General features: G+C 52.4%; 1 protein-coding gene across 1 annotated transcript; it reads right to left on the bottom strand.

Moving 5' to 3' along the window:
* Positions 1-1432: 1432 nt before the first annotated feature.
* On the bottom strand, positions 1433-10625 carry Mapk13 (mitogen activated protein kinase 13). Its single transcript, NM_019231.3, is given in 12 exon segments — positions 1433-2214; positions 2384-2560; positions 2662-2740; positions 2878-2957; positions 3966-4037; positions 4123-4237; positions 4360-4407; positions 4988-5017; positions 5152-5260; positions 8798-8856; positions 9876-10005; positions 10441-10625. Coding segments are annotated over 12 exon segments (1101 nt in total). The 5' UTR covers positions 10560-10625; the 3' UTR covers positions 1433-2131.
* Between the last annotated feature and the right edge of the window lie 9993 nt (positions 10626-20618).

Raw genomic sequence — 20618 nt, 5'->3', positions numbered from 1 at the left:
GGATCCCTGTGAGTTCCAGCTCAGCCTGGTCTCCACAAGGAGTTCCAGGCCATCCGAAGCCATTTTGTCTCAGAATAAATACTTATTTTCTTCAGGACTTGTCAGAGCCTCTCCGCCGACAGCGAACACAGTAAGCAAGCCCCTTGCTTCTATCTTGCATGAGCTCAGCTACACGTGCTGGCCGAACACCGGTGCATTATGGGTAACTCGCCTCCCACCCTTCTTCGCCTTCGAGTTTACTTTAAATGGCACGGATTCTAATAGAACACCCGACGTCCCCTCCGCTGCCTTAAAAATGGTCCACCTGAGCCTCGGGAAGAGCGAAGGAATAAACAGCACAGAACAGAGCTCTTTTCTGCAGGACTTGCCTTTAATTGGAGGTCAGCCTCACAGTGGACCCCAGGACCAATGTGTTTCTATGGGAGGCCGCCCAGGGAAGAGGGAACACACAGCAGTGGGGTTCTACTTTGGCCCCGCGAGAGACTATGTACTCCTGGAATCAGGTCCCTCCCTTGGTTGGTTCGTCTACACTCGGACTAATACAACTTAGTCGTTCTGGGGTTAAGGTGAGGGGGCAGTTCACGCGTTCAGAGCAGGAAGTCTGTGTTTTAACCAGTTCCTCCTTGCATGGGATGGCAGACGGCAGAAACCCAAGGCAGAAACACAGACCGGCCTGCGTATTTGAACTCATTCTACCAAAGCAGAGGGAGGGATCACGATGTCACTGGCTGTCTGACACTGAGATCCTTCTTCTAGCGCTGAGCAGCTTGGGAGGAACAGAGCTTTGCCATCTCAGCCAAGAAATACCCATGTCTGCCTGCTGCTGCGCTCACTCTCCCGCCCCTTCTCCTTGAGTCTCCATTGCTTATCAGGTACCCAAAAGACCCTGCCAGCAACAGCCGGCTGCCTGCAGCTCCTGGGGCTCGGTGGCCTAACACACTTGGCTCCCAACAGGACAGAGGACAGAGGAAGGGGCTCAGGAGTGACCTCCTCTGCGCCATCTGTAGCAAGCTATTGTCGGCAGCCACCCCGACTACAGGGTTCACAACCCCCTGGAACCTCAGGATGTGAGTTTATCTGGAAAGTTTCTGCAGACTTAAGTAAGACTGCACAGTGCTGGCCCGGCCCTAACTCCAAATGGTTTAGGTCCATTTTGAAACAGGGTCTTTCTCAGTGTGCAACCCGGGCTGCTCTGACCTGCAACTTGAGATCTTCTGCTTCCCAAGTGCTGGGATTTCAGGGGTAGCCCAAGCCGGAGAAAAAGCTGAGAGAAGGTACACAGGAAGCAGTGTCATCCTTGGCAGGTGTGTGTGTGGTGGTGGGCAGGCTGGCACGAGCCGAGAACTGCCAAGGATAGGTTGACTTTCAAGCATTTGGTTACCCTGAGTTAGAGAGATGCTGTCTCAAAATAAACAGAAAAGGGGGATTTGGCTGGTGGTGCACGCCTTTAATCCCACCACCCAGAAACAGAGGCAGGTAGAGCTCTTGAGTTCCAGGCCAGGCAGTGCTCCAGGGCAACATAGCCAGATGAGATGCTGTTTCAAAAAAGGAGAAGAGGGGGGTTGGGAATTTAGCTCAGTGGTAGAGCGCTTGCCTAGGAAGCGCAAGGCCCTGGGTTCGGTCCCCAGCTCCGAAAAAAAAAAAAAAAAAAAAAAGGAGAAGAGGAAGACTCAAGGTCAGCCTGGGCTACATGGAGGACAGCCTGGGCTACATGTGAATATATATATTCTGACCTCCAAAAAGGTAAAAGGCAGTCATCTCTTTAAGCCCTCATCCTGGTCTGTGCTGCACCTCCCCCCCCCCACCCCAGAAGCAGACCCTAGTCATTCCCTATAAGGCCCTCAGCCTGACTGACATATCCTTGGTCCCAACCCTCCAGGAAGGAAGGGACCCCACAGCCAGGCAATCACCCACATGTTTGTTTTAATACACCCCACCCCCACCCCCCAAACAGCAGGCTGGAATTCTCCCTCAGGCCTGAACCTTAGGCCATCGGAAGATTCTTCCCTCGGCTCAGGACACTACATTCCTATAAACCCTGAGATAGAAGTAGTGACAAAATAATATTGGTCCTGAGGGAGAGTTTGGCCCTGTCACAGTCTCGGGCTCAGCCGCTGGTTAGATCGGGCAGTCACTGCAGCTTCATCCCACTTCGTCGCCTCGAGTCCTTCCGGGCTATGGGACTGAAGTTGGCGATCTCTTTGTAGATGTGTTCTGTGGAAAGCGCGTGCGCTTTAGGGTGCGCCTAGGAGAGCCCACCCTCAGACGGTGGAAACCAGCTCAAGGAGAAAAGCCCAAAGGAGATGGACAGCTATTGGGGACAGGTGTGTCACCTCAGGTCCGGAGGGTGGGCAGGTGGAGGGAGGACGGGGGGATCTCTTACGTTTCCATTCGTCCACGCTGAGTTTCTCCCGCTCTAAGGCATCATCAAATGGCTGCTGGGCCTCTGTCTCCTCCTCAGGGTCCCGGAAGGGTTCAAAGAAGGGGTGAGCGAGTGCCTGAGCAGCGGTCAGACGCTTGTCCACGTCCAGCTCCAGCATCTTGTCCAGCAGGTCTACAGCTGCGGGGACAGACCACAAGGTGAGCCTTACCCAGTGGGCGTGGGACAGATGGCTGTTGGGATGGGCTGCAGGCACTCTGGGGATCGGAGCCAGGTCTCACCTTGCGGGCTGGCGCGTGGGAAAAGCTGTGTGAAATCCTTCTTGGGGCTCTGGGGCAGGGACTGAATGTAGGATTTGGCCTGGAAGACAGAAAAACATAGGATTTCTTCAGGCCCTGCCTGAGGGGAGAAAAGTATGGCTGAAGGCCCCGTTGGAGGAAAAGAGGCGATGCCCTGTAGAGGGACCCCATGGGAAGGTGCCAGTCAGAGCCACTCACCGCCTTGTCTTTCAGCTTCTGCACGAACTCGGCACCTGGCACCCCAGTCACTTTCAGGATCTGGGTCAGCTGGTCCAGGTCTTGACACCCAGTTAAGGCACAGCCTTGCTCTCTGCGGTGTTCTGAGCCCGCCCGCCCCACCTCCAGCCTCGTTCCGGGCAGCCTGGAAGACACTCCTGGCTCCAGACCCACCTAACCACAGCAGGCTCTTGGCAAGGCTGGAGCAGGTCTCCTGAGGGCTTCCCGACAGACAGCCCAGGTTAGGAGGAGGCTGCCCAGGCTACCCAGACCCAGCCTGCCAAATTCCCCTCCCCTTTCCTCTCTTCATTCTGAGCTGAGTGGGATGCCCCCGTCCCTTCTCCTGCCTGGCTCATGAGGGATCCCCCACGTGCTTATGTTCGGTTTCTTAGCAGAGATATGGGCAGGAAAGACTCATTTTTATCTTTTGATATCTGCATTTTAAACCATTCTAGTGGGGCTGTAGAGTGCTTGGTGCTTTTCCAGAGGACCCAAGTTCAGTTCCCAGCACCGTGCCTTTAAAAAAACAAAAAACAAAAAACAAAAACAAAAACAAAAAATCCTGTGACTCCAGCTCCAGGGGATCTGGCGCCCTCTTCTGGCCTCTCAGTATCTGCACACACACACCCTGCACTCACACAGACATACACATACATAAAAATAAATCTTTAAAACCATTCTAGGGGCTGGGCTTCAGCATGAAACCCTGGGTTCCATCCCCAGCATGGTGACACACGTTTGTGACCCCGGCACTTGGGAGGTGCCAGGAAGAGAGGCAGCAGTTCAAGGTCATCTTTGGCTACATAATGAGCCTGAGATGCTTGCTGGGACACAGGAGACCACGGTTTCACCTTTAGTCCTAGTACTCGGGAGGTAGAGACCTACATAGCAAGCTTGACCTACATAGCAAGTCCTAGGCCAGCCAGGACTGCTGTCTGAAAAATAAAACTACGTGCAATAAATAATCCTTCAGGGGGCCTGTCTGGCTTCCACGGCGAGACGCATTTAAATATCGTTGCTGAGGGAAGGGAGTCCCCAGATAGACGTCATCCACTTCCAGCAAAGGATACAGTCCTTACCCTTGAAGAGTGTCTTTCCGGTTAGCATCTCGGCCATGATGCAGCCAACAGACCAGATATCCACTGTAAGGAAAGAGGGGTGTTGTCTGGCCCATCTGATGCTCTCCAGTGTAGGTCACCAGGGCCTGCAGGGCAGCTGAGCACTGACCCGTCTGGTTGTAATGCATCCAGCTGAGGATCACCTCAGGAGCCCGGTACCAGCGGGTCACCACATAGCCAGTCATCTCCGCGTCCGTGTGGCGTGCCAGCCCAAAGTCCAGGATCTATGGCTCAAGGGACACAGGGATAACAAGCTGGCTGAGGAACGGGGTTCTGAGGGACAGAACCTACCTCACCCAAAATTCCATCCACCTCCCCAAGCCTGGGTGGACCTGCTGTGACCCACCTTCAGCTCACAGTCTTCATTCACGGCCAGGTTGCCTGGCTTCAGGTCCTGGGAGGGTTGGGGGAGGGGGGCAGAGAGGAGACATCAAACTGATGCAGAGCCAGCAGGTGGCCTCAGATCTGTCTGTCTGTCTGTCTGTCTGTCTGTCTGTCTCTCTCTCTCTCTCACACACACACACACACACACACACACGAGTGCATACACATGTGTGCATGCACACACACATCCTTCCCTACACTGCAACAACAGTTGGGTCAGTTCACTTCTCCTTCAGGCCTCAGTTTCTTCCTGCGTAAAAATGACATCGGACTCTACATCCTTTTCCACCACCCCTATCCTCAGAGCCTGAAGCGCCAGCTATTGGCTCAGGGGCTCATGGGGCAGCACACACGCACACACACACACACACACACACACACACACACACACCCCTACGATCCTAGGTGTTTCCCCAACCTCTCAACCCAGACATTCTACCATATTAACCCTGAAACACTCACAGCCTCTGTCTCCTGAGAACTGTCACTCTCTCTGCTGCACCCAATTCTCTGGCCACCAGAGTACCCAGTTCCCACCCCAGCACACATTCCCCCTGGACCGGGACCACCGTGGCAGAGAAAGCACTCACCCTGTGAACGATACCAGCTGAGTGGATGTACTGAAAGGAAGAGAGAGTGGTGAATGGGAGGCACCAGCATCCACACCAGCGTCTCAGAACACCCCCTGCCCCATCACAGTGAGCTGGCTCTTGACACTGAGGTAGCCTTTGGCTGCCATGCGGGCTCCACCCACCTTTAGACCTTTGAGCATCTGGTACACCAAATACTGGACCTTCTCCTCACTGAACTCCATCCCCATTATCTTCTGCAGGTCGGTCTGCATGAAAGGCATCACCAGGTAGCTGGAAGGCAGGAGGCTTTTTTAGCACAGTTCCCAGCCTCCCATGGGCCCAGGTGTGACCTCAGAGAGGTGGCAGGGTGGGGACAGAAGTAGGGCACAACAGGAACCTGGGAGACAACACCGGGCAAGAAAGCGTAAGAAGACTCAGGTGTGATAGTTCATGCCTGTAATCTGGACACTTGGAGAGTTAAGGCAGGATTGCCACATGTTAAGGTCCAGCCTGGGCTACATGGTGAGTCCGGGGGCTGGAGAGATGGTGCAGCTGACACAGTGCTCAGATGCATGAGGAGGTCTGGAGTTCAAGTCTCAGCACCCACATATAAAAGCTGGGTGTCGTGGAGTTCAGTTGTAATCCTAGTGCTGAGATTAGCCGGCAAACCTAGCTTAACTGGCAAGCCAGTGAACGACCCTGCCTCAGAAAACAGGGAAGGGGATAAGAGATAGCTTTGAGGGCTGGAGAGATGGCTCAGCAGCTGCTCTTCCAGAGGTCCTGAGTTCAATTCCCAGCAACCACATGGTGGCTAATGAGATCTGGTGCCCTCTTCTGAAGAAAATGACAGTGTACTCATATAAATAAATAGATCTTTAGGAGAGAGAGAGAGAGAGAGAGAGAGAGAGAGAGAGAGAGAGAGAGAGAGAGAGAGAGAGAGAGAGATGGCTTTGATCTTTCAGAGGACTTAGGTTCAGTTCCAAGCATCCAAATCCTGAGGCTCACCTGTAACTCCAGTTCCAGAGGATCTGGTGCCCTCTTCTGGCCCCTGTGGGAACTGCATGCATGCAGGGCGCAAAACTCACTGCGCAGGGGATAGAGCGCTCACGCAGGTGGACACACACACACACACACACACACACACACACAAACACACTCACACACACAAACACACACACCTACAATCACAAGAACCAACCAGGTAGATAGAACATGTGGAACAACAGCATAGGAGGTTGATCTCTGACCCCCAGATAAACGGACACATATGCACACATGTATGAATAGAACAAGAGGACAGCCCTGGGTTCGGTCACCAGCTCCGGAAAAAAAAAAAAAAGAACAAGAGGACAGGAGTTCAGGCCTCAGCACCCACATACAACGCATACATACTTGTATAGTACACACACATGCAGCTCCATACATATGAACAAATGCACACAAAACAAGATAATGAGGAATCGGCAGTGCCCAGCCTGGGCTCCTGGCACGTCTGCCACAGCAGCCTGGTTGGCAGAGCTCAGGGTGGGAATCACCACAAGCCTGCATTCATACAAAGGTTCCCTGGCTATGCCCTTCTCTCTAGCCGACCAGCTGTGAGCCTGCAGCCTCTGCCCGCATTTCTACCTCTATCCAAAACTTTCTCCTGCAGAGGGCCACGCTCACCCCAGCTGACTCCTCTAACTACAGTATAGAGGCCCTGCCAGGAAGGAAACAGGAAACAATCTTCAGAGGGTGGAGAAGGGACCCCAGCTGTTAAGCACTCAAGAGAAACTGGCCAGGGTCAGCAACCCGGAAGTGTGACTCAAGGTAACAGCAGAGCTAGAAAGAAAGGTAATAGGTAATAAAAGGTGTGTGTTACACACATACATGCACACGCACATGCAATTACACACACACAGGCATGCACACAGGCACTCGCACACACACAGGCATGCACACAGGCACTCGCACACACACAGGCATGCACACAGGCACTCGCACACACACACGCACACTCACACACACTTGAATGCACGCAGGCACACATTTCTTTTTTTTATTTTGAGGCAGGGCCTCAATATATAGCCCTGCCTGGCCTGGAACTCAATGTACACAAGGGTGGCCTCGAACCCACAGAGCTTAATCTGCCTCTTGAGTGCTGGGATTGCATGTTTATACCACCTTGCCTTCCATGGACTTTGCTTCTGAAAGCTACTGCTGGATGCTAGAAGAATCACTCAGCTTTTAAGAGCACCTGCTAGTCTTCCTAGAGAACCCAAGTTCAATTCCCAGCAACCACATCAGGCAACTCATAACTGTCTTTGATTTCAGGGGCTCATTCAAGGACTTGCATACACACACACACACACACACACACACACACACACACACACACACACACAGAGTTTACCTCACTGCCTTCATACACTGTTTCTCACAATCTAGTACCTGTGTTTGTCCTAAACTGTTGGGATCAAGGTCCCAGTCACCACCTCAAGCACAGTGACTCTTCCATTGTGTCATCCTGCTGAGTGTCAGCTCCCTCACAGTAACCTGCCAGCCCTCCTCTCCTTCCGGTTTCCACCAGCTCACCCTTTGTGCCTTCTAGCAAATGTAGACTTTGGATCAATATCCTTGTATCCCGTCTTATCATGTCCTGTCCCTGGGGTTCAGCTATCACCCACAAAGAGGATACTAGCCTGGTTTACATCCCTGTTCCCCTCTCCTGTGATTTCACGGGCTCTGGATGAGTCAGGGACCCGAGGTCAAGCTCATTATCTTTTCCTCAAGGTCCGTTCTTCCTCCTCAAATGCCAGGCAGGGATTGGGACTCCTAGTCACCTGTATCAACCTCCCTCAGCCACCACGTCCAAACAGATGGCATAGTTCCTGTCAGCTTGGTTTGAGCTGGCCTTAGGTCTGCCCTGGGGATCCCACACTGTAATGTAGATCAAAGTCGGGGTCCTCAACACTGTTGTTTCTCCCCAGGGACTTCCTGCTCCTTTCTCAGAGCTGTTGGCCATGTCCTCTAAATCTGACAGACAGTATCAACACCCTGCTTGGGACTTCCATTCTCTGTGGGCTGGGGATGCGGCTAGGCTGGTAGAGCTCTTGTCTAGCATGCACAAAACCCTGAGTTCGGTTCCTGGCACCAAGGCCTGGAATCCGAGCTCTTGGGAATTGGAGACAGGAGGATGGGAAGTTCAAGGGCAATCCTTGGCTACATAGGTAGTTGGGGGTCAGCCTGGGCTACATGAGAGGTCCAATTTAAAGAGACAAGACACCGAAACACTCCCACAGCCTCAGTGGCATTGTGGTAGGATGAGAAGAAGCTTAACTTACTGGAAGCCATTTTTGCTGCCACTCACACCTGGAATTCTCAGTATCACCCAAACAAGCATCCTTATCCAGGCTCTCGCCAGCAAAACCTGACGCAACTATATGTTCTGCTTGTCTGTAACAGTCAAACCACATCAGCCAGACGGTACAGAGCTACCCAGCCCTCACTTCCTTCTAGGAAAAACAAAACCAAACTCTCTAGGTATCATGAGGTCCAAAGTCACACCTGACTGCCTGGAATTGTGAGGGGAGTCAGTACACACCCTGTGAGGGCCAGCAGTTCTTCCTGGTGCCAGGGTCTGGTAACAAGTGTAGGAGCTGTGTAGACAGCTCTGGGCAGGTACCCTACAGCCTTTCCCTACAGCCCTTCTATCCCCAGCTGACGTACCTCTCTAGGCAGGCTGGGGGGGGGGGGGACCCCTTTCCACCTGGAATACTCTGCCCCAAAGTAGTTCCAAGTCACCATTAAGATCTACCAATACCCCAACCCCAGTGCAGCCCAACTCACAAATCTTGGAAGTTTCGAACGGAAGTGGCAGGTGTGTAGACATCCAGAAGCCCAATGACCTGGAGAAAGGGTCACCAGTGAGGCTGGACTGTCCCCACCATTCTTCCCTATCCTTAGGGATTCAGCTACCCAGGTCCCCCATCCAGGTCACCCTCTGCTACAAAAGGTGGCCCCAGCTGGCAGGCAAACAGTATGGGGGGGCCAGACCGAGAACAAGGTAAGCTTGTTCCCAAATTTGGGGTTTGGGGTGAATGGACCCACTTCCAACTAACAAATCTTGAGGGTCAAGAGGGGGAAGGGGATGAAAAGCCTTTGAGCTTCCAGGTTCTTAGGACTGTGGACCTCAGCTCCAGCCTTAGACCCCGGGTCCCCAGCCACATCTGTCAGTCTGTCCTTGCCTGCCACAGAGTCAGAGGCAAGCCACCCTCCACTTGACAACTGGGGGCCACTGAGGAAAGGTTGTCTGAAAGGATTTGGGGGTTCACAATGTACAAGGCTTTATTTGAAATGGACCCCAGCCCTTCTCCCTGGTCCAGGGCCGGGTCATGGTTTCCATCAGACAGGATGGTCAAATGGTCAGGCACCAGGCTCTACCTCCCTCCACTTCGAAGGTCAGCTCTGCTGCTGCATAATCCGGGGAACCTTCCTGTGCTTTAGTGTCCTCCCCCTTCCCCACAAGCCCTGGACGGCATGTATTATGGAGAGGATTAGAGAAGTTAGCCAGCTTCCAGCATGCATTAAATACTCAGTGAGTGTTTGGCGTCAGACTTAGAGTGCTTTAGCTCAAGAGCCCAGGCTCGGGCAGGACTGGAGTTGTCTCAGAACCAATCACGAAGCTCCCCTGTGCCTACTTCCTCCTCACAATCAAGAAACGGTTGTGCGTTTCTCTGGAAAGTAAGCTGGACAAGTCCTGGCACCTTCTCATTGGACTCTCCTTAGTCCTTAGCTGAGAAACCAGGGTGGGGCAAGGGAGGTTCATTCTCCTGGCCCTGCACCCAAGACCCTGGGTAGGCCCCCTCCTGGGCCTCTCTGCCTGCCCTCTGATCCCCAACACATCCACACCCCTGAGGCAGCCTACGTTCTCATGGTGCATGTGCTTCAACAGCAGGAGTTCGCGGTAAGCGCGCTTGGCAAAGATCTCCGACTGGAAGGGCCGGCTCAGCTTCTTGATGGCCACCTTCTCCCCTGTCCGCTTGTCGATGGCCGAGCTGCGGGGTCACAGGCAGGTGAAGGGGAGGGGCTGCGCAAAGAGCCTAAACTCTCCCTGTCCCTCCGGCCCTGTCCTAGCCACCTCTACTCTGGGTTCCCCAGGCTGGCCTGAGACCAGCAGAGTCTGTGTGTAGGGGGCGACACCGAGGAAGGGGCAGCGGAGCAGGGACAGAAACAGGTCTTGCTGACAGGATGCAGAGCAGGCCGGGAGTCCCTACTCTGCGATTTAGCAAGTTCCCTTCTTGGGGCCTCATCTGCAACCGCAGGGATCTGTCCCACGAACTCCGAGATCCCTTTTAAAAGTTACAGCCTTGGAGAACCAGATTCGCCACCGACTCAACCCACAGGGGCCCCACTGCCACCGGGTTCACCCGGGGAGGCTACCGAGGAGGTGACCCTTGGCTCCTCTGCCTCCTGGGGTCCCCGGGTCTCACCACACCGCGCCATAGGCCCCGCTGCCGACGTGCGCGGGCGCCAGGTAGGTCTTGGGCAGCTCCCAGGCAGTCTTGTTGATGTCCTGCTTGTAGAAGCCCCTTTTCCGAATGAGGCTCATCCCGGACCCCGTGGTGGCGGCCCTGCGAGGAGGTTGCGGTGGCTGCCCGCGGGCTCCCGGCCCGGGTGTCCCGCCGCGGTCCCCTCCCGCCCCGCGCCCGCTCCTCCCCCCGTGGGGCGGCGCACCTGTCGCCTCGCCCAGGTGCGGCCCCGCCCCGGCCCGCCCACCGCCCGCCCGCGCTCCGGACTCCGCCCATCCCCGGCCGACGCCCCAGGCCGTACCAGCCACCTGCTGCAGGTGCGGGGGTGGGGGGTGGGGGGGATGCCCTGCGGGAAGGGGGTGCCTGTGAGGCTGCCCTGATCCCCCCTCTAAGCCCTGTAAGAAGAGCTGGGAGGGGTTGGGGGTGAGCAGGACTTGTTGCTAGTTTGAGAAATATACCCTTCACAGGCAAGGCATGGTGGCTCTCGGGTCTGTACTCAACGCGGGAGGTAGAGGCTGAGGCAGGAGAATTGCTACGATTTCGAGTCCAGTTCAGTACATAGTTTAATGTCGGACTGGGTAAGACCCTGAGGAAGGAGGGAGAGAAGAGGCAAGAGATACAGAGAATGAATGGAGAGGGAGAGAGGAAGGAAGGAAGGAAGGAAGGAAGGAAGGAAGGAAGGAAGGAAGGAAGGAAAGAGAATTATCATCCTTGACTGCACGGTGGGCTGAAGACCAGCATAGGTGACGTAATGAGACCCTACTGAACGATGGAGGGGTTGTTCAGCAGTTTAGAGCCCACACTGCTCTTGAAAATGACCGATGTCATCATGTACATAGTTAAAAAAAAAAACAATAAACAAACAAAACTGGGGCATGGCAGTGTACAGCTGTAGTCTCAGGACTCACGGGGCAGAGGCAAGGGGATTTTCAAGGCCAGCCTGGTCTACAGAGTGAGTTCCAGGACATCCAGGGCTACAGAGAAACCCTGTCACCCCCCCCCCCAAAAAAAACCCTCCAGAAATCTCCAAACAACACAAGAACCCTACAATCCCTGGGGTTCTGAATGAGCTCCTGTTCAGATTAAGTATGACTCTCAGGTCCTAAGGTTCAGCAATTGACCAGAGCTCAGTCTGTTCCTCTTACCCCATTTTCCCGAAATAAACTCCAGGCATCAAATTGTTTTCATGAGAGGTTTGCTGTCTTTAAACCCAGAGTCGACGGCAGCTAATCCTACAGTCCTCAGTGCTCACACAGATCTCAATGTCCGTGGGAGTTTGTTTGACATTGGTGGTGACTGTTTTTAAGACAGTGCGTCTCACTATGTACCTTAGCTGGTCTGGAACTTTCTATGTAGGCTGGGCTGCTCTCTAACTTTTAGATATTCCCCTGCCTCTGCCTCCAGAGTAAATTTCCAATTCTGAGTGCAGACTTTTGCTTGATTTCTAAGGCCCCATGAATGGCATTGTCTTTGGGGTCCCTGGGAGACTTTGTCCTCAATTTCAGTCCCGAGGACTCTGGAGGAAGAGTTCATGCCTGCCCTTAGAGATGTGTCCCACCCTCCCTGGCTTCTCTGTGAAAGGGAAGGGAGCCAGCTTGCTTCATTTGTCCGAGGAGAGAGGCTTACAGGAAGGCAATGTGCTAGTCCGGAGACTCATCGAGCTGTCTGCGGACCCCTAAACTTTACCCTGCTGCTTCTCCCACACGGTCCGCCAAGCACTGGGGAGAACAACCTCCACTGACATGTTGTGGGCGGGGCGTCTGTTAATCATCCTAAGAACATGCCAAAGAATGTATAGGGATGACAGAGTCAGCCCATTGGGCGTGAAAATTACCTAGTAAACGTACGTGCTCACCATGTGCCGACGAGTAGTGTGCTTTACATACTCCACTCCAGGGCAGAAGGCTGGTGAGTCAGGCCGAGCACCCTCACCGGAGAGGTGACAAACAGGCATGGAGGGCTGAAGTGATTAGCAAAAGATCACGAGGCTGGAGAGGGGCAGAACTGGGTAAGGCAGCTGGCATGGTGGGCCCTGGAGCAACGTATTCAACGATGTCTCCAAACTAAACCGGAATCACGCTAAGGACGTGGCTTCCTCCGTACAGCCTGTTTCCTGGTCCATCTTCCGATGGACCCAAGACCCCATGGGAAGACAAAGGAGGGGCTGACAGCAGAAGTTTGAGACCCTTTGGGTTGGTAGTTCTGTATTAAGGACCCATGTTTCTGGATACCAGATTCTATGGCTGGTCATAGGCAGACGACTCAGAGTTGGCCCTGAGAGATGTGCTCTCCCAGCCATAGAGGAGAAAAGGGACTAGAATATCTGCTGTGTAGTAGAGTTGAGCCCAGAAAGGAAAGGAACCCGAGGGAAGTCTTCGAAGCCCAGGAGGGCCACCCCCTCGCACAGCTGGCCACTCTGGGCTCCTCTTGAGCAAGGGTCAGGAAGTGACTCAGGCCTTAGACTCAGCTGACAGTGACCCTCACCCTCAGCCTTGCTGGGCTTGGGTTTACTCAGCAGCCTGGCAGCCTTGGAGGGAAATGCCTTCAATCCAGTGAGGGGAGTCACTGGGGACAGAGGAGGGGGGAGGAGCTAAGAGGAGGAGGGAGGGAAGGCGGACTAGGAAGAGAAGAGGGAGGGAAGAGGAGGAGGGAAGGAAGAGGAGGAGGGAGTAGAGGAGGAGGGAGGGAAGGGAGCAGAGGAAGAAGGGGTCACCAAGGGCATCGTGGGTAGCTGGATGTTTCTCCCTAGCTCCAAGGGCCTCAGTCCTTCCCTCTCTCCCCCTGAGGCATGAATGCACTGTAAGCACGACTTTGGAAAGAGAACTGAATTCCCAGCTCTGGCACTGCCCTCTGTGTGACTTTAGAGCAAAGTCCTAGCACATCCTTGTAAAATGAGGTGACACATAGGAACAGGTAGAAGCTCCTTTCCTATATGTCCAGACAAAGACTCCTTCCCTGCCCACCCCCGCATTTGAAAATATTTTAATTAACTAATTAATTATCTTGGTTATTTTATTTATTTACATTTCAAATGTTGTCCCCCTTCCCAGTTTCCCCTGTGGAAACCCCTTAAACCATCTCCCCTCCCCCGTAGTTTAAACTTTCTTTTTAAAGTTTTATTTATTTATTTTACATATGTGAGTACACTGTCGCTGTCATCAGACACACCAGAAGAGGGCGTCAGATCCCATTACAGATGGTTGTGAGCCACCATGTGGCTGCTGGAATCTGAACTCAGGACCTCTGGAAGAGCAGTCAGTGCTCTAACCACTGAGCCATCTCTCCAGCCCCGTATTTTAAACATTTTTAAGAGATTTACTTACTTTTATTTTATGAGTATAAGTGGTTTTGCTCAGATGCACTGTGTTGAGGCCTGGTGCCCACGGAGGCCAGAAGAGACCACTGGGTTCCCCGGAGCTAAAGTTAGAGGTGCTTATGAGCCACCATTTGGTTCCAACAGGAACCAAAGTCAGGTCCTCTGTGAGAGCAGCTGAGGCTCCTAACTGCTAGGCCATCTCTGTAGCGTACTCCCTCCTGAACAGTTCTGCGTGTGTGTGTGTGTGTGTGTGTGTGTGTGTGCGCGCGCGCGCCTGCGTGCGTATATCTGTTTATGCGTATGTGTGCATGAATATCAGTACCCTCCGAGGCCAGAAGAGGACCTATAATCCCCCAGGAGCTGGAGTGACAGATCACCAGCCGTCTAGTGTGGGGGTTGGGAACCCAACTGATCCTCTGAGAGAACCGTAGGCCCTTGAACTGCTAGGCCATTTCACCAGCCCCGGGTTTAAATTGCTTTTATTCACTGTGACTGGGTGTGAATGTGTGAGCAAAGGACAACTTATGGCATTCCGGGTTGGCGTTCCTTATACCGTGTTGAGGTGAGGTCTCTCTGGTCTCGGTTACTTTTGTCTTCCAGGCTGGCCGGCCCGCGGGTTTCTGGGTAATTTTCCCGTCTCTACTGCTGATGTCGAGATTATAGATGTGAGTCAGTGCATCTGGCATCTCAGGGAGATTTATTTATTTTCATTATTTATTTAGTGTGTGTGTGTGTGTGTGTGTGTGTGTGTGTGTGTGTGTGTGTGTGAATGCCATGTGTATGCGGGTACCTTGTGGCCTGGCACCTTCGCTTCTTCCCACTTTGAATCAGCCCATATTTTATTTTGTTTGGACTTTTTACATTAGCATTCGGGGTAAAGTGATTCTTTACAGCGTTTCATACGTAGCATGTAGCATGTGCTTGTCGGTTCTTCTCTAGTCCTGCCCACCTCAACTTGGTCCCTGTGCCCTCTCCCTCCCCCTTGTGGCTCTCTCCTCCCCGCCCCCCACAACCCTTCTACCTTCCTGCCAGTGCGTTCTGTTCTCTCTGATTCCCTAAGATCGCTCTTTCCAGTCTCACGGGCCCCTGTGCAGAAGTTTCAGGACCCACCTTCCCCGACACCACACACACATACACATCATAGACCACTTAGCATCTGGGACCCTTAGTTAGAGAGACAGGCGGTGCTTCTCTATCTGGGTCTGGCCTTCGTCAGTTAGTATAATGGCCTTCAGTTCTACCTGCTGTCCCATAGATCTCATGACTTCATCTCTCTTTCATGGCTGCATGAAATTCCACTGTGCCTATGTAACACGATTCCTTTACCATTCATCTGTTGACGGGCACGTGGGTTGGCTCCACTTCCTGGCTACCCAGACCAGAGAGAAGCGGCGCCCATGGACGTCCAGGTGTCTCTGCGGCGTGCCGTCCCGTCCTGCGGCATACACCTGTTTTTATTTTTAAACGTTTTTGTTTGTTTTAAGACAAGGTCTCACTAGGTAACCCTTGCCAGCCTGGAGCTCTCTGTGTAGACAGCTAGTCACGGTGTGAGGTGAGTGTCCGACTCTGTCACCTGGGGGGCGTGCTACTTCCAGCATCAATCAAGAGCATCAGTCACGCCCCCTCCCCTGGCTCACTCGCTGGGAACTTGCTACCTAATGGATCTCTTTGGCTCTGTTACAGAACAGGAGAATAGTAAGTGAATCCCTTTTAGGTGGTGGTGGTGGTGGGCCCACTGTATATGTTGGCCTTAAGAACTCGTACCACGGGGGCTGGGGATTTAGCTCAGTGGTAGAGCGCTTGCCTAGGAAGCGCAAGGCCCTGGGTTCGATCCCCAGCTCCGAAAAAAAAAAAAAAAAAAAAAAAAAGAACTCGTACCACGAGGGTTGGGGATTTAGCTCAGTGGTAGAGCGCTTGCCTAGGAAGCGCAAGGCTCTGGGTTCGGTCCCCAGCTCCGAAAAAAGAAAAGAACAAAAAAAAAAAAAAAAAAATCAAATACAAAGAATTCGTACCACGGGCTGGAAAGATGGCTCAGTGGTTAGAGCGCTGACTGCTCTTCCAGAGGTCCTGAGTTCAAATCCCAGCCATCTGTCATGGGATCTGGTGCTCTCTTCTAGTGTGTCCGAAGACAGCGACAGTGTACTCACATACATTAAGTAAGTAAGTAAATAAATAAATAAATAAAAAAGAACTCATTCCAAGTATAGGCAGACTAGGTTCTCACACCAGGCCAACCGGGTAGGACTTTAAATACTGAGTTGAACTTATTCATCATTTGGGGAGAGAGGGCATACACCAGTGGGTCCTGGGAATAGATTAGGGACTTAGGGGAAAGTTTGGATCTGGTTAGGTTATCTGGGGGCAAGTTGACAGAAGTCAGTTCTCACCCCAGAGAATAACAGTGAATGAGACAATGTGAGAAGTACTGAACTTGGTACCTGGTGCACAGTAAGTACCCATCAGACGCTCCCTCCAGGGGACAGCCAGCAGCCGCCGCTCTGTCCAGCCCTTTGGCTGTTCCAACTCACAGCCAGTTCAACGCAAGAACCAAACACCGTGCGAGGACTTGCTCACAGACTCATCCAACACTTATTTCCTGAGTCGCCATGGAGGTGGCTCTGTGGGGAATGCGCTTGTCACTCAAGCATGAGGACCTGTCACTCACATAGGAGAGTCAACTATGGAGGCCCAGCCCTGTAACCCAGCACTGAGGAGTTTCTCTGGGGTTTGCTGGCCAGCCAGTCTGGCCCAACTCTGGAGTTCCAGGTTCAGTGAGAGACCTCGTATAAATATAAAATGTCTCAGCGGTAAAGACTCTAACGTGAGCTGGATCGTGAGAACCCACACAGTGAGAGATGAGAACCAGCTCTCAAAAGCTGTCCTCTGGCCTCTACGCGGTGTCACGTGCACCTTCCGCCACAGACAGACAGAGAGACAGAACCACAAATAAAATGTAATTTTTTGAAATTGCCTAAAGGGGCTGGAGAGGTGGCTCGGTGATTGGTTAAGAGCACTTTCTTTCTGCTGAGGACCTAGGTCCGGTCTTTATCTCCCCTATCAAGCACACTTCAGTTCTACAATCTCTCACCCCCTCTTCCAGCCCTCATGGACATATGCACTCGTGTGGTACACATACAGACAAGAGGAACATATGCAAACATATGAATGAAATTATTTAAAAAATAAGGTGAAGCCAGGTGAGGTGGCACACACCTTTGATCCCAGTGCGTGGGAGGCAGAGACATTCAGATCTCTGTGTTCAAGGCCAGCCCGGTTCAGATTGAGTTCTAGGACAGGCAGGGCGATACCGAGAAACCCTGTCTCAAAAAAACCAAAACCAAAACCAAACCAAACCAAACCAAAACGAAACAGTGGAGATGGATTGAGGAAGACATCCCAGCATTGACTTCTGGCCTCAACGCGTGTATACACACATACATGTGCCCACACAAGCACTTAAAAAAAAAAATCCCACTAGTTTTCTGAGGGCCCGTTTTGTGGTAGGTCTGATCTGAGTGCAGGCATAAAACATTTTAGTGGGGGAACAGATGGAAGCTACAGTAATGAGCTGAGCTGTATGAAATCGCTGATAAATTTAACAACTGGGCTATTGAGCCAGATGTAACGTCACCCGTCACCCGGAGCTGAGCTGGGTGAAGAGAACGAGGCCCTGCCCAGCCTGCTTGGCTGGGGCGCCCCCTGGTGGAAAAAGGCAGTAAGGACTGCTCATCTGTGAGGCGCCTCTCCATAGTCCCCTCTCCGGACTCCTCTTCTGCCAACTTTCACAAGTCCAGTCCCTGGAAGAGGTAGCCTCAAGCAGGTCTAACCTTGGTTGTCATTCTTACCAGCTTTGTCCCTTCTGAAATGTCCACCTTCACCAGTGACCGTGAGTGTCTGGGCACTGTTTTTGTCACTCTTGTTTCCAGGGAACCTGCCTGTTCCCCATGGCTGCTCAATATATAATTTTAAAAGATTTATTTATTTGTTTGTTTGTTTGTTTATTTTTTTTGGTTCTTTTTTTCGGAGCTGGGGACCGAACCCAGGGCCTTGCGCTTCCTAGGCAAGCGGTCTACCACTGAGCTAAATCCCCAACCCCTTGTTTATTTATTTTATGTATATGAGTACACTATAGCTGTCTTCAGAGACATCTCAGAAGAGGGCATCAAATCCCATTACAGATGGTTGTGAGCCACCATGTGGTTGCCGGGAATTGAACTCAGGACCTCTGGAAGAGCAGTCAGTGCTCTTAACCACTGAGCCACCTCTCCAGCCCCCTCGGTATATACTTTTGTTAAAAAAAAAAAAAAAGGACTCATTCATTTTTATTTTTACGTGTGGGTGTGTTTTAGTACACCCCGTGTGCAGTACCTAAAGAGTCCAGAAGAGGGAGTTAGATCATCTGGGAATTGAAGTTGTAAGCTGCCTTGTGGGTGCTGGGAATTGAACCCGATCTTTTGAAAAGCAACCAGTGCTCTTAACTGCAGAACCAACTCTCCAGCCCTTTAGTAAGGTCTTGGATGGTTTAGTAAGGTCTGTGCATGAGTGGGCACAGATGTTTCTGGCTTTCTGGGTGCCAGGGAGAGGGGGCAGGGTGTTATTTGAAGACCCAGATGATTGGACGGAAGGCAGTAATGGAGTGTGTGTTTGGAACGCTGGCCACTGGGGAGCATCTGCGGGTCAGTAGGAGTGATCTGTCCTAGAATTTGTTTGTTTATTGATAGCCCATGTTGGTTTCAAACTCATTACATAACCAAGGGTGTCCTTGAAACGCCTGCCTGCGGATAAAACACCAGGACTTCATGCGTGCCAAGCTGGTCGCCCATAGTCTGAGCCCCGTCCCCACCCTCTGCTCGTGTCTAGGGTTAATTTGTCCTTTTTCTGATTGCTGAAGTGAAACTGGTCACTTCAAGGACCTGACCCGAATCTGGGGTCCTCTCCTCTCTCCTAGCAGTGATACCAAGCTTCAAGTCTGCTCTGTTGCTTTTACCTCCGGGCACAACCTGCCATGGACTTCACGGGACTTCACGGGAGGCGGTCGCCATGGCGACCTTCAGAGTTCCTTGGCCCCAAGTCTGCACAAGGAAATAATCACAACAGAACTGTGACAAGGTGATTGTGGTTACTGGGGGAGGGGCAGTTGTTGAGCCCTTCCCACCCTGTACCCTCACTGACTGCTTCCCCCAGCTCCAGATGGGCTTTGTTCCTGAGTCATCATCCAGGCTGAGACATGACCTTGTGGTGTCACAGCTGCCTGAGTCGCCAACACTCCTGCAGGTAACCCCAATAAACTCGTTGCTCTGCCAAGCCGGACGTGAATCCTTACTTCGGTTGCTCTCTGCCCTGTCTGGGTGGGACAGACGTTTCTCTTCATTTCTCCAAGCAAAGTCACGAAGCACATTGGAAAGCAAGATGTGGGCCAGTGGGATGGCTCAGCAGGTACAGGTGCCTGGGACCAAACCTGGTGACCTGAATTGGATACCCTGGGACCCATTGTGGCAGAAGGTGAGAATTAATTGCCACTGGTTGTCCTCTGACCTCTGACCACGCACTACTGCATGCACACCCTTGTGAATGCACACGGACACACAAAATAAATAAAACGATGTAATTTAAAACACACCGTGTGCGCACGCACGCACGCACGCACGCGTATGCTTATGGCTAGAGAGATGGCTAAGCCAGGAAGGGCGTCAACTATTCTTCCACAGGACTCAAGTCTCATTGCCAGCATCTATGTCTAGTGGCTCACAACTGATTGCTTTTAACTCCAGCCCAGGAGTTCATGCGCCTCCTCTGGCCTCCTCCCGCACCTGCGCACATATGCGCAGACCCACACAGGTCCGAACATACATGGGATTTTAGAAATCTTCCAAGGCAATCCTACAGCAGGATTCTCCCTGCTGACCACCCTGCCCGCTCCAGACCCCCATGACCCCACTGAACCCACACACACTCAGGGCACACACACCAGGACACAGCTGAGTTTCAATCTCACCACTTGTGGCTATGTGACCTTGAGAAGATAGGAGGATGTCTCTGGGCTTTGTCAACTGTTAACTGGGACAATACCACCCACCTGGCCAGGGACAGAGGAGGCTGTGATGGTTGACGCCTGGTCCTTGGAATTTCCGGCCTTGCTTGAAGTAATTGCTCCCTTCCCTGCAGAACTGGACAGAGCCGCAGTCCACCAGCCTTACCCAGTCTCGCTGTCCCCAAGCTCTTCTGTGTCTCTTGCTAATGGGTTGACTATTCCTCTAGACTAGAACATTTTTTTTCCGGAGGCTTAGGTCTTTGATGCCAACACCAAGAATGCAGCAGCACTCATTGGTGGTGGAGGGACCGCAGGTGGGGCTGGGGCTTCCTCACAGCAGCTCTTGGTACCGCTGCGTGGCTGTCATTTTGTACCTGATGTGTAGGCCAGCTTAACTTCCCGCCTGGGGCTGTGCCAGCTGCTAGCTGAGGAGATGGGGTCATGACCCTGCCCATACTCCCGAGCGCCCCGTCAGTCACCTCAGGGACCACTTGCGTCTCCAGGACAGGGGTCTCTGAGTCTGGCTGCTGCGTTCCTTATATCCGCGTCACCTGTCAGGGTCACAGAGACCTAGCAGGCCCAGACTGGAAGCTGTGACCCTGACTAAAGCACTGAATTCATGTACTTTGGTGTGTGACAGACAGCTTCTCTGGCTATATCAGTTTTTGAATATGTGCATGCATAATATGTATACATATCCATTATATGCATATATACATGTGCACATACATATATATGCATACATCTGTATATACTATATATTATATACTTTAATGTAGTATAATGATATTA

This window comes from Rattus norvegicus, chromosome 20 (genome assembly GCF_021556685.1).
Source record: "Rattus norvegicus strain SHRSP/BbbUtx chromosome 20, alternate assembly SHRSP_T2T, whole genome shotgun sequence".
Classification (NCBI taxonomy): domain Eukaryota; kingdom Metazoa; phylum Chordata; class Mammalia; order Rodentia; family Muridae; genus Rattus; species Rattus norvegicus.
Note: the sequence above shows the minus strand (reverse complement) of the source record. Positions and strands in the feature narration are given on the sequence as shown.